Here is a 14013-nt window from a genome sequence, read left to right on the forward strand (position 1 = left end):
TTGTTCACAGGGCCGTGCAGACCAATCAGAGGATCACCATGGGGTGGGCTGGTGGAGGGAGTGAGTGTGAGACAAAGGTTGTATTTCAGGAGCTAGACTGTGCACAATCATTGACATTGCTGGGGAAATGAGGGGTCCTGGAGGAAAGAGGAGGTGAACCAGTCTGCATTGATGCTGAAGTGGGGCCCCAACGAGACTCAGGGAGGGTCCCTGGGGCAATCCCTGTCCCTGTGCAGCTCCCCTGCTGTGGGATGGTAACCAAGCATCAGTGCCTGGGCTCCAGAGGCCACCAGAAGACCAGGTACAACCATCTCAGTGGTTCATATTCATCTAAATAATGCTTATTTGCATTTTAATTGTTTTATTGGAATTCAATTGTAGTTGACCTTCCTACCAACTCTGAACCAAAGGGCTGGCTCCCAAAGGAATGGCATGAATGGGGTTATACTTTTCCAGCTTCTAAAGGTAATAGCGTTTGTGTTTGTTCCTAAGTCTGCTTTTTAGCCCTACCTGAAATTCCAACACTTCTGTCAGCCATACCTGGAATTCCAGCACTCTTCCTCTTTCCTGGTCCCTTCTCAATTTCCCTGTCTCTTTATTTTGAATTTTCTGAGTCAAAATGAAACCTGACAGTTGGGAAGACCCTGAGAAGTCATTTTGTTGGTGAGAAACTGAGACTTACAAAAGCAAAGTGGGTTGCCCGTGAACATCCACCCCAACCTCACTGTTTCCCTGGACTTAGATGGGAGGATGGTAATTGAGTTTGACCAAATATAATCATGGCTGAGACTGCAGCAGTTGGTCATTTTCTTTCCCAGGCAGGTAATCGACTTTGTGTTTTCATGATATGTTCTACATGAGGAATTCTGAGCAGTATGACACTTCTGATTTTAAAAAATAATATGAAATATTAAAAATACACTTTTGTGCATGCCAACCAGCTTTCAAAGTTAAGAACCTAGGTGCTGCTACACAGGTGACTGTGTCCCTCTCTCTGTCCAAAAACATGTTTGTTGCTTTCTTGGAGTTCTTTATGGGTGAGTCTGTAAGTGATCAATATTCTGTATGCTTGCTACTTCTTTTTTTTCTCTCTCAATATTATGTTTGTGAGATGCATCCATGTTTATTGGTGTAGATCCAGGTTGCACGTACATTTGCACTAACTTACTGATTCACAGTGTTTCATGGCTACATTTTCTCTCCTCTTGATGGATAAGGAGTTTTTTTCCCAGCTTCCAGCTTCCTAGACTCCCTTTCAGAGAGGAATAATCACCCTGCACAAATAGGATCGTGTGACTGTAACTGGTTTGGAGAGGAAGTGTCTGCTTGTTGAAGAGAAATGAGGTTTTAAGTTATTTAGCTTGTACTTTTCTATACGGAAAATGTAATTGAGCTGAGCCCGGAAAGTCACGCGATATAGGATAACATTTTATGGGGAAATGTGTACATCAATCTCCTTAATTTATTAGAACATGGCTTCTTCATATAACCTCATCAGTCTGATTTCAAACGCAGGATTTACTTGAAATAAAATTTAATTTGTTGGGCTTCCCTGATGGCTCAGTGGATAAGAATCCCCCTGCCAATTCTGCCAATGGAGACATGGTTTCAATCCCTGATCTGGGAAGATTCCACATGCTGCAAAGCAGCTAAGCCTGTGCACCATAACTACTGAACCTGTGCTCTAGAGCCTGGGAGCCAAAACTACTGAAGCCCACTCACCCTAGAGCCTGTGCTCTGCAACAAGAGAAGCCACGGCAATGAGAAGCCCGGCTACCACAACTAGAGACTAGCCCCCGATCTCTGCAACTAGAGAAAACCCGTGCAGCAACAAAGACCCAGTGCAACCAAAAATAAATTAATTAATTACACTATTAAAACATTTTAATTGTTATTAAATGCTCTGAAATGAACACTAACAATTCATTTACAGAGCCTTCCATAAATATTTATACTCTGTGCAGTCCCTGGACCATCTGACTTACTCCATGGACTTTAGCCAACCTGCGTGAGAAGAAATCTCTCGCTCTGCCCCTCCAGCCAAGACCTCTCTCAGGCACAAACCCCACGTGGGTCCAGGGTGACCTGTCATGTCCATACCTCATGTCGGTACCTCACCCTCACCATGGAAGGCCACCTCCCAGCCCCACTTCCTGAGGCCAGATTGTGACTTCCTTCATGGGCTCAGTTCCATGGTGATGGTGGAGAGTCCTTTGCTCCAAACCCTTCAGCCCTTCTGGTTTTGCAGATGCTTCACCAGAGTCTGAGTCCAGCAAGGAGGACCTGGCCACAACACCTCTTCCTGATTTATCTCTGTGTTTAAGACACACTTTCATAACCAACATTCAGTGCTCAAGGAGAGGGCCTGGCACTCGATAGAGGCATAATAAATATTTTTGGAATAAATAAAAAATCTGACCAAATCAAGCCATTTAATGTTCATTGGATACAATTAATTGTTCTTGTTCTTGAAATGTTTTCTCTGGTGTATGCAAAAAGTGCATATATATTTTTAATGGTTTATAGTTTCCAATTGTGACCATTAACTCACATCCAAACAACTGAGATGTTACTCATCAACCTCTGGTCCTCAGGCACTCCACAGACTCTAGTAACTGTCCTGACCTTTGTACTTTATCTTCCCTGAACTGAATTACAGCAATACTTGTGGCAGACACCTGATCTAATTCATAAGCAGGGCTTTGCACAAACTATTGTCATACGAAAGAAAGAGTAAATATTTGGAGATCACATTAATTCTGCCAGCCTGTATTCAGAGCACACACACATACACACATATCAGTTCAGTTCAGTCGCTCAGTCGTGTCCAACTCTGCGACTCCATGAATCGCAGCGCGCCAGGCCTCCCTATCCATCACCAACTCCTGGAGTTCACTCAGACTCACGTCCATCGAGTCAGTGATGCCATCCAGCCATCTCATCCTCTATTGTCCCCTTCTCCTCCTGCCCCCAATCCCTCCCAGCATCACAGTCTTTCCAATGAGTCAACTCTTCACATGAGGTGGCCAAAGTACTGGAGTTTCAGCTTTAGCATCATTCCTTCCAAAGAAATCCCAGGGTTGATCTCCTTCAGAATGGACTGGTTGGATCTCCTTGCAGTCCAAGGGACTCTCAAGAGTCTTCTCCAACACCACAGTTCAAAAGCATCAATTCTTTGGCACTCAGCCTTCTTCACAGTCCAACTCTCACATCCATACATGACCACAGGAAAAACCATAGCCTTGACTAGCCAGACCTTAGTCGGCAAAGTAATGTCTCTGCTTTTGAAAATACTATCTAAGTTGGTCATAACTTTTCTTCAAGGAGTAAGGGTCTTTTAATTTCATGGCTGCAGTCACCATCTGCAATGATTTTGGAGCCCCCCAAAATAAAGTCTGACACTGTTTCCACTGTTTCCCCATCTATTTCCCATGAAGTGATGGGACTGGATGCCATGATCTTCGTTTTCTGAATGTTGAGCTTTAAGCCAACTTTTTCACTCTCCTCTTTCACTTTCATCATGAGGCTTTTTAGTTCCTCTTCACTTTCTGCCATAAGGGTGGTGTCATCTGCATATCTGAGGTGATTGATATTTCTCCCGGCAATCTTGATTCCAGCTTGTGTTTCTTCCAGTCCAGCGTTTCTCATGATGTACTGTGCATATAAGTTAAATAAGCAGGGTGACAATAAGCCTTGACATACTCCTTTTCCTATTTGGAACGAGTCTATTGTTCCATGTCCAGTTCTAACTGTTGCTTCCTGACCTGCATACAGATTTCTCAAGAGGCAGGTCAAGTGGTCTGAAATTCCCATCTCTTTCAGAATTTTCCACAGTTTGTGATCCACACAGTCAACGGCTTTGGCATAGTCAATTAAAGCAGAAATAGATGTTTTTCTGGAACTCTCTTGCTTTTTCCATGATCCAGCAGGTGTTGACAATTTGATCTCTGGTTCCTCTGCCTTTTCTAAAACCAGCTTGAACATCAGGAAGTTCATGGTTCATGTATTGCTGAAGCCTGGCTTGGAGAATTTTGAGCATTACTTTACTAGCGTGTAAGATGTGTGCAATTGTGCAGTAGTTTGAGCATTCCTTGGCATTGCCTTTCTTTGGGATTGGCACACATACAGAGTCCTCTTGGATATAGAGATTCACAAATAAGTGAGCAACATAAAGTGTTAGGGGTCTAAAGGAAACAGATGGTGGGCTTTGCAGTGGAGATGAGGGAGGTGAGTCTTGACTGATGAGGATGACGTGGAAGTGTGTGTGAGGAGGGCTTTGTGGTCTGAGGGAGAAGGCTGTGCTCTGACTCAGAGGGACAAACAGTTGCCTGTCCTTGGATGTGCAGCCAGCACGGCTGTAATTTGAGGTCTGAGGAATTCTTAGCAAGAGACAAGGCACACACGTCTGTAATACAGAGGCCTCGTAAGTGAGCTTGGGAATATGGGCCTTTCTCATCTCTGGTGCAGTGAGCAAGTCCAAACTGTGCTTCTAAAAGTTCAGCTTGGCCTGGTTGGCATAAGGGACACCCCGAGGCAAAGTGACAGTCATTCAGAAGACGAGGTGGTGAAGGGAGACGTGTGGAGATATGGTCAGGCACTGGCTAGAGACATCTCATAGGAAGATGGGTGTCTTCAGATGGTTTTGGGGACATGCTGGGACTGAATGAGCAGCTTTGTGAGTTGTTGTGCACTTTCTGGTCTCTTCCAGTCTGTCCCAAGAGCAAGTGGACACTTGGGAGAGGAGGTGGACACTTGGGAGATGGGGTGGACAGCTGGGAGAGGGGATGAGGGAAAGAAATCAGGTGTTGCTGGCACTGTAGTTATTAGGGGCTTATTCAAAACCAAATATATGAGTATTAGTTACATCTAAGTACAGCTTCCAAAGTATCCATTCATTATGATCAAAAATCTAGACCAATAAGGAGACTCCAGCTCAGCATTTTCTAAAACCTGTGCCATGAACAGTAGCTCGGCCCAATGTAGTAGATTTTAGATAAAACATTAAGAAATGGTTTGTGCTCAGATAAATTTGGGAAGTAGAGATTTGCATGTGAGCTCAGTTGCTTCAGTTGTGTCCAGCTCTTTTGCGACTATATGGACTGTAGTCCAGCAGGCTCCTCTGTCCATGGGATTCTCCAGGCAAGGATACTGGAGTAGGTTGCTGTACCTTTCTCCAGGGGATCTTCCTGACCCCGGGATCGAACCCATGATTCCTGTGTCTCCTGCATTGTGAATGGGTTCATTACCCACTAAGCCACCTGGGAAGCCCAGAGTTTTAGATAAACTCCAATTTATTGTTTTTCTACAGAACTTCTCAAGTTCTTTACTATAATAATAACTGTTGTGATTTTCTAACACTTATTTGACCAGAGGCAGTTTTTTATTTTCTTTTTTGGGGGTCATGTTTTGCTTTAATTCCCAGTATTTCTGAGGGCTAGTTCTCTGATGAATGTGCTTCAGTAGACTCTGGTCTAGACAGTGAAGACAGAGACTGTAGTGATAATATGGTCCCCATGGGAGGTATCAAGTAGACTCTGACCTGGTCATTGTCCGCAGCCTGCACTGTCGTCTTCTGGAGGTTCCTGGAGCCCGTGGGTTGGCAGTGCTCTGAATGTGCTGCTTTGTGAGCTCTGGTGACAGCACCAGCTAACAGGTTGGCACCTCCGTGGCTGACGGATTCCACTCTGAGCTGTACCACAGCCCAGTCCTGTTTCTGGGAGCTGCGTTCTGTCATGGCTGGGGAGTAATTGCTTTGCAGTTGGGGTTCATTTACTCTCTTCATGTTTGGGGACCTAGGAGCTCAAAGCTGAGGCTGTTGACTCGAAGCCACTGTTTGCAAATTGAGAGCCCTGTACAGAGTGCAGGTTGGGGTTGCGGGCAGGGCTGGGGGCAGGCACAGCAGCTCCTGGGTCCACTGTGCCGGGTGGGACTCTGGGTACGTACCTCAGAGAACTCTTTCCCACCAGTCGGCTTGGTTTGTGCTTCTCATAAAATGCCATGATCAATTCGCTTTCCACAAAAGAGCTGCAGTAATTTATCCCCCAAATCCACTCGAAAGGGACTGCCGGCTCCCCAGACCTCAGCCCCACCCAGGAAATAGCTCCCCGCCCAGCCTGGCCTTCATCTCCTGGCCTCTCTCCTTGATCTCTGAATTCTCATTCTGATGGTGTGAATCCTCCTTTGCTCTACCTGTTCACGTGAGGTATACTTGCAAAACCTCTACAGTTTTCTTATGATGAAATCAATCATCAGATTTCCTTATTATAGATTTGGATTAAAAATTTTATAAGTAATTGTAAAATCTGTATGAAGTGTTCACAGTATTATACATTTGGACGAAGTTTTCCTATTTGATTTCTCTTACTCTTAGCCCAAATGCAAGGAATTTGCTATTTTTAAAAACCTCTCATACAACCACGTGAGTTTTATTTATGGAGGTAAAGGGATGTCTCATCACATCCAAGTTTCTCTGTTCAGAGAAGTTTCAGTTCAGTTAGTTCAGTTCAGACGCTCAGTCGTGTCCCACTCTTTGCGACCCCATGAATCGCAGCACGCCAGGCCTCCCTGTCCATCACCAACTCCCAGAGTTTACTCAGACTCATGTCCATCGAGTCAGTGATGCCATCCAGCCATCTCATCCTCTGTCATCCCCTTCTCCTCCTACCCCCAATCCCTCCCAGCATCAGAGTCTTTTCCAATGAGTCAGCTCTTCGCATGAGGTGGCCAAAGTACTGGAGTTTCAGCTTTAGCATCATTCTTTACAAAGAACACCCAAGACTGATCTCCTTTAGAATGGGCTGATTGGATCTCCTTGCAGTCCAAGGGACTCTCAAGAGTCTTCTCCAATACCACAGTTCAAAAGCATCAATTCTTCGGCGCTCAGCTTTCTTCACAGTCCAACTCTCACATCCATACATGACCACTGGAAAAACCATAGCCTTGACTAGACAGACCTTTGTTGACAAAGTAATATCTCTGCTTTTCAATATGCTACCTAGGTTGGTCATAACTTTCTGGCAAGGAGTAAGCATCTTTTAATTTCATGGCTACAGTCACGATCTGCAGTGATTTTGGAGCCCAAAAAAATAAAGTCTGACACTGTTTCCCCATCTATTTCCCATGAAGTGATGGGACCAGATGCCATGATCTTTGTTTTCTGAATGTTGAGCTTTAAGCCAACTTTTTCACTCTCCACTTTCACTTTCATCAAGAGGCTTTTTAGTTCCTCTTCACTTTCTGCCATAAGGGTGGTGTCATCTGCATATCTGAGGTGATTGATATTTCTCCCGGCAATCTTGATTCCAGCTTGTGCTTCTTCCAGTTTGAGCATTCTTTGGCATTGCCTTTCTTTGGGATTGGAATGAAAACTGACCTTTTCCAGTCCTGTGGCCACTGCTGAGTTTTCCAAATTTGCTGGCATATTGAGTGCAGCACTTTCATAGCATCATCTTTCAGGATTTCAAATGTCTCAACTGGAATTCCATCACCTCCACTAGCTTTGTTCATACTGATGCTTTCTAAGGCCCACTTGACTTCACATTCCAGCATGTCTGGCTCTAGGTGAGTGATCACACCATCGTGATTATCTTGGTTGTGAAGATCTTTTTTGTACAGTTCTTCTGTGTATTCTTGCCACCTCTTCTTAATATCTTCTGCTTCTGTTAGGTCCATGCCATTTCTGTCCTTTATCAAGCCCATCTTTGCATGAAATGTTCCCTTGGTATCTCTAATTTTCTTGAAGAGATGTCTAGTCTTTCCCATTCTGTTGTTTTCCTCTATTTCTTTGCATTGATCACTGAGGAAGGCTTTTTTATCTCTCCTTGCTATTCTTTGGAACTCTGCATTCAGATGCTTATGTCTTTCCTTTTCTCCTTTGCTTTTCACTTCTCTTCTTTTCATAGCTATTTGTAAGGCCTCCCCAGACAGCCATTTTGCTTTTTTGCATTTCTTTTCCATGGAGATGGTCTTGATCCCTGTCTCTTGTACAATGTCATGAACCTCAGTGCATAGTTCATCAGGCACTCTATCTATCAGATCTAGTCCCTTAAATCTATTTCTCACTTAGAGTCGTGTATAAAACCCAGGCTTCTAATGGGGAGGTCCTTTTCCAGACCATTTTTATAAAAAGCCAGTCAGACTGGTCTGAGGAATTTTTCCTAGAAGATCCTGGATTAGGAGACTCTTTACTTAAGACTTTACTTACATTCATATTATGATACCAAATAAATGGTAATATTCTAAAGGTGCAACAGTAGTGGACTAGTTAAGTAACTACTATCTGACTGTGAGTGTGGTAAAGGTTTAAAAATCTTCAGTGAGTTGTGAAGATGTGAGTGATGTATTAAATGAACAAATTATTTTCAAAAACAATAGATAAAGTATGAGCCTAGTTTTGGTAACTCTAAGATTGCATGTATAGTAGTTTCTTATGGTTTCCAAACTATTGAGTAGAGTTCCCTATGCTGTACAGTAGGTCTTATTGTTATATACAGTGCTGTGTATATGTTCATCCCAAATTCCTAATTTATCCCTCCCCCCTCACCTTTCTCCTTTGGTAACCAGAAGTTCGTTTTCTTTGTCTGTGAGTCTATTTCTGTTTTGTAAATAGTTCATGTCATTTTTTAGATTCCACATAGAAGCAAGATCATATGATTTTTTATTTATTTTTTTAAATACATAAATGTTTATATTCAGAGATATTTGTATATACCATATTTACATAGCATATATTTTATATGTTTATTACACATTTTTTACTTTACAATATTGTATTGGTTTTGCCATACATCATCATGAATCCACCACGGGTGTACATGTGTTCCCTATCCCACCTCCCTCCCACCTCCCTCCCCATACCATCTCTCTGGGTCATCCCAGTACACCAGCCCCAAGCATCCTGTATCCTGCATCGAACCTGGACTGGCGATTCGTTTCTTATATGATATTATACATGTTTCAATGCCATTCTCCAAAATCATCCCACCCTCTCCTTCTCCCACAGAGTCCAAAAGACTGTTCTATACATCTGTGTCTCTTTTGCTGTCTTGCATACAGGGTTATCGTTACCATCTTTCTAAATTCCTTATATATGTGTTAGTATACTGTATTGGTGTTTTTCTTTCTGGCTTACTTCACTCTGTATAATAGGCTCCAGTTTCACCCACCTCATTAGAACTGATTCAAATGTATTCTTTTTAATGGCTGAGTCATATGATTTTTTAATTCACTAAAATGTCAACATGATTATTTCATGGTGATAGAGGTCTTGCTATTTATTATGTTTTTACCCATACATCATATAGCCAATGTAAATGATGACTATATATTTCATCACATAAAGTGTTATCCAATGTAAATGATGACTATATATTTCATCACATAAAGTGTATTTGAAAAATATACTTATCTTCACATGAGATAACTTCCTATCTTCTGCTGCTTTTCCCTAAACAAGTTTTAGCTCTGATATACATTGGATCACTTTCATTTGAGTCCTGTGCAATAAAGAAGATGAACAGTGTTATCTCTTTGGGGCAGGGGGTAGCACAGGACAAGGGGAAGGTCCCAGTGAAACACAGCCACCAGGTCCTGCTGACACTGGGACCAAATCTTCTGAGCTCTCTGTTAACGACCTGCCCTTTCTTGGAACAGGATGGAAAACAAAATCGACTCAGCATTCAAAGTAATGAAGGGCTCCTCTTCAAGGACAGCTTGAATATGTCCTCTGTTTTCCCTCTAAACTTGGATTTATCCAGGGCTTCTCATGTACATCCAGTCTTTAACTGCTCCTACCAGGTTGCAAACACCTGTCTCTGTCCTGGACATGTGGCTTATTTAATAACAGTTTAGTTCATCAGTACGTTTTAGGAGTGAGAGTTGGTTTGGGTTCTTCATGCTATTTCTGAAACTCCCTGAAAGCTTCCTGAGTCTTAGTAGATTATGTAAGGCTGGAGTCGGAGAAAAGCTTTCTGATACCTTCCAGGCAGAAACTGAACATTCTTTAAGTCTTAAGAAGATTCAAACACACTCTGTGATGGTTTAACCATTGCAAAGTCAAAACAACTGAATTTCCTCCTCCTTGTTTTTCACTCCATAGCTTAAAGGGAGCCGACGCTGGCAATGGGATCCGAGTGTTTGTGCCTGACGTGGGCATGTTCATCGCCAGCCTGACCATCTGGCTGGTCTGTAGGAACATTGTTCAGAAGCCAGTGGCTGAAGAGGCCGCGCAGTGTAACCCGGAGTTTGAGAACGAAGAGTCGGTAAGTCTGAGTCTGAGACTCTTCCTGCTTTGATTTCTGGGGCCTTGTAGGTTGTGACAGTGAACAGTGAGATATGCACAGAGCTTTATGTCCTCCTATGCTGGGTGGTTGCTTTGTACACCTCGTGTGGTCCTCACACATGTGCATTCTCACCCACACTTGGCCACGTGGAAACAACTCCGGGGACATGAGGGCTGCCCTGTGAGATGCATTAACCCTAAGGGCCTGGGCCTGACCTGGTGTCTCTTCATTACCATCCGCCCTTAACTCACACTGGAAACCTTTCAAGTTTGTGTCATGGCCCATGCCCTAGATACTTAGTTACTGCAACATTCTTAGAGAAGAAACACCTGGCAGTTGTCGGAGAAAAAAAAAATTAATTCTACCTTGAAGGAAACTTCCACTCTGTGCACCTTGCCATCCTGAGTCAGTAGTTAAATCTGCATGCTTCCATCGAGGTATTTTTTAAAGTACTTCGGAGAAAAACACACATGCATTTGGAAGAGTGTAAGAATGAGTAAAACTTTTGTGAATTTTTAGCTGGATCGGGGACACGTCAGATTTCACTCCGTGGCGAATGGAAGTGGGAGACAGCTGTCGCTCTGTCACTGACCTGTTTGTTCTAATAACTGCACTGTGTCATATGAGTCTAGGTAACAGTGACTTAAAAAGTAATTGATCTGGTAATTGAAAGATAAAGTTTACAGGGAAAAAAATTCCTTAAAAGACTGTATTTGGACATTTGACGCAAGACACTTGTAAGTATTGAATGTTTCATTTATATGCTTTGGCAAGAAATTAAACCTATAAAACTGAAGTTAGTTGAAATTACTTATATTGAGAATGGTAACCACAATGGCATCAAAGAAAGAAAGTTCTCGGTTATGGCAAATAATGTGTGTGCTTCACAAATGAACAGCATTTTCCCTTGATATTTATTAGAATACAACAATGAAGAAAGAATGAATATGATTCCATAAACCCCTGCAGGCTAGAAATGATGTTATTGCCTAAAATCCTTGTGAGTAAAAAATATACAATCCTGTGACATATGCACGTTCTGCTGTTTTTAAGGTAAATGTTAAAAATGGTACATGGTGTTAAAAATCATTACAGCAAGGTCATAACTACCTATCTCTTGCATTCAAGTTCACAAACTGTACAACACTTGTCAATGTCCTAGAAATAGAACTATGAAGGTGCTTTTTCTTCTGGTTAAGACAGAATTTAACATTTTAACCTCTGCTTTTACATTTGAAATTTCTTTTATAATATTTACAATTTTGAAAAATCATCTGGCTTAAACAATCACCCTGTTTTTTCTAGATTCAGTGAAAATAAATACATTAACTCAAGCTCTCCAGACTTAGGACTTTCCATTATTATTTTTTATAAGGCAAGAGTTGTTTTCAGTTCTCCTTATATTGTAGATGGAAGGTAAGGGATAGTTACTGTGAACTGAGTGGACTCTGAAGTCAGACTTGGAAACTGTGTGATGTTGGGAAAATTGTTTATTCTCTTTCTTCTTCTGCAAAGTGGAGATTGTTCCTGAAGACTTAATAAAGGGCCACGTGCTTGCTTCCCTTTGCTCTTCTCCAGTTTGAAAGGAAGTAGAACAATCACAAAAATGTAAAATTTAAAGCCTCTTAGAATGAGAGACAGATAAGTTGGAGGGTGTGTTTGAGGCCAATTCATTCAGTAAAGGACTTCCTTCCTTGCCGTCAGTAATGGACAACCATGACTGAATTACAAAGCTTCCTACAGAAAGAACTTCTGTCTCCAGTTCAAACACTGTTTTACCATAAAACTAGGAAAACCTGCACTGACTACTGAAGATAAGGGATGTTAGGTCAAGGTCACCCATCTGGTGAAGAAGAGACACGACGTCACTGACCGATACTAAAATCATGTTTCTTTCCTGATTCCCCTCTTTTCTCCAGGATGGGCTCATGATACCTCTCTCCCATTTGAAATTTGTTTAAATATCTGCACCCTATATATTATTGATTATATTCAGTTCAGTTCAGTTGCTCAGTCATCTCCAACTCTTTGCGACCCCATGAATCACAGCATGCCAGGCCTCTCTGTCTATCACCGAATCCCAGAGTTCACCCAAACTCATGTGCATCGAGTCAGTGATGCCATCCAGCCATCTCATCCTCGGTCGTCCCCTTCTCCTCCTGCCCGCAATCCCTCCCAGCATCAGAGTCTTTTCCTATGAGTCAACTCTTCGCATGAGGTGGCCAAAGTATTGGAGTTTCAGCTTCAGCATCAGTCCTTCCAATGAACACCCAGGACTGATCTCCTTTAGAATGGACTGGTTGGATCTCCTTGCAGTCCAAGGGACTCTCAAGAGTCTTCTCCAACACCACAGTTCAAAAGCATGGTATGGGGAGGGGGTTCAAGATGGGGAACATGTGTATACCTGTGGCAGATACCTGTTGATGTATGGCAAAACGAATACAATATTGTAAAGTAATTAACCTCCAGTTAAAATAAATAAATTTATATTTTTTAAAAAAAGGCATCAATTCTTCAGCGCTCAGCTTTCTTCACAGTCCAACTCTCACATCCATACATGACCACTGGAAAAACTATAGCCTTGACTAGATGGACCTTTGTTGTCAAAGTAATCTCTGCTTTTTAGTATGCTTTCTAGGTTGGTCATAACTTTCCTTCCAAGGAGTAAGCATCTTTTAATTTCATGGCTGCAATCACCATCTGCAGAATTGATTACATTATTTAATGATAAAAGGGGGTAGATTCACTAAGCATTATTTTGGGGGAGCTTTGAAAATGAAAGTGTGAAAGCGTTAGTCACTCAGTCATGTCCAACTCTTTGCGACTCCATGTAGCCTGCCAGGCTCCTCTGTCCACGGAATTCTCCAGGCAGGAATACTGGAGTGAGTTGCCATGCCTTCCTCCAGGGGATCTTCCAAACCCAGATATTGAACCTAGGTCTCCTGCATTGCAGGCAGATTCTTCACTGTCTTTCTCACCCGAAAAACCCTTAATATTGAAAATGCTAAATATCATTACTATAAAGTTGAGTTCCCCCTAGATTAAATTTGTTTGCACCTAATTTAGGTATTAGTTTCCGTAGTCTCAGTACATTCCAGCCCCAGGTGGCCCAGGGGAGCAAGCTAGAGTGACTGTCCAGAGATGAATCCAGGAGGAAATTTTTCTTACTGGGGAACCATCTGGCTGGAGTCTGAAAAGAATATAAATACACAGCCAAAATAAGCAGGAGAATTTATTTTATTTTGAAGTCCCTAGCATACTTCCTGCGACTCATAAATCTTGGCAATTGTGTTCTAGATTGCTTGGTTTTTGAGGATCCTTCAAAAGGACAGTGTTTGCTGGCATTGCTTCTTCTCTCATTTATCTCAGTGGAGAAATGGCAGATTAATCAACCCTCTGGTGCCTGGGAGAATTGCTTTTCAAATCCAGCTTTGTTTCAGAGTAGTAAGTAATCCCTGGAGAATGCTCAGAACTCTTCCCAAATCTCCATGGACTTGATAATGAAGCTTAAGTTCACTGTTTTAAAGGGCATCACAAATCCAAGGGTTCTCCCCCCCAAAAAAAACCCAGTGGACATGGAGTTGGGGAGGGGGCTTTGTCCTGTTTTTGAATTTTACAGAAAGCAAACCTCAGTCAAGAACCAACTTCCCAAGTGCCATGAAAGATTCTTTGCCAACCGACATATTTGTGGTCTTGTTTATTTGTTCCTTTTAATTCAGAAGCAGATTGACAA

At 42.4% G+C, this 14013-nt stretch overlaps 1 protein-coding gene across 1 annotated transcript in view; it reads left to right on the forward strand.

Moving 5' to 3' along the window:
• Positions 1 to 14013, forward strand: part of PIEZO2 (piezo type mechanosensitive ion channel component 2) — a 262558-nt gene that overhangs the window by 130158 nt on the left and 118387 nt on the right. Inside the window, exon 5 of the mRNA XM_040264615.1 lies at positions 10097 to 10259. Within this exon, the coding sequence (XP_040120549.1) occupies positions 10097 to 10259 (163 nt within the window). The remainder of the gene's footprint in view (positions 1 to 10096; positions 10260 to 14013) is intronic.

The sequence above is a fragment of the Oryx dammah genome, unplaced genomic scaffold (genome assembly GCF_014754425.2).
Source record: "Oryx dammah isolate SB20612 unplaced genomic scaffold, SCBI_Odam_1.1 HiC_scaffold_22, whole genome shotgun sequence".
Lineage (NCBI taxonomy): Eukaryota > Metazoa > Chordata > Mammalia > Artiodactyla > Bovidae > Oryx > Oryx dammah.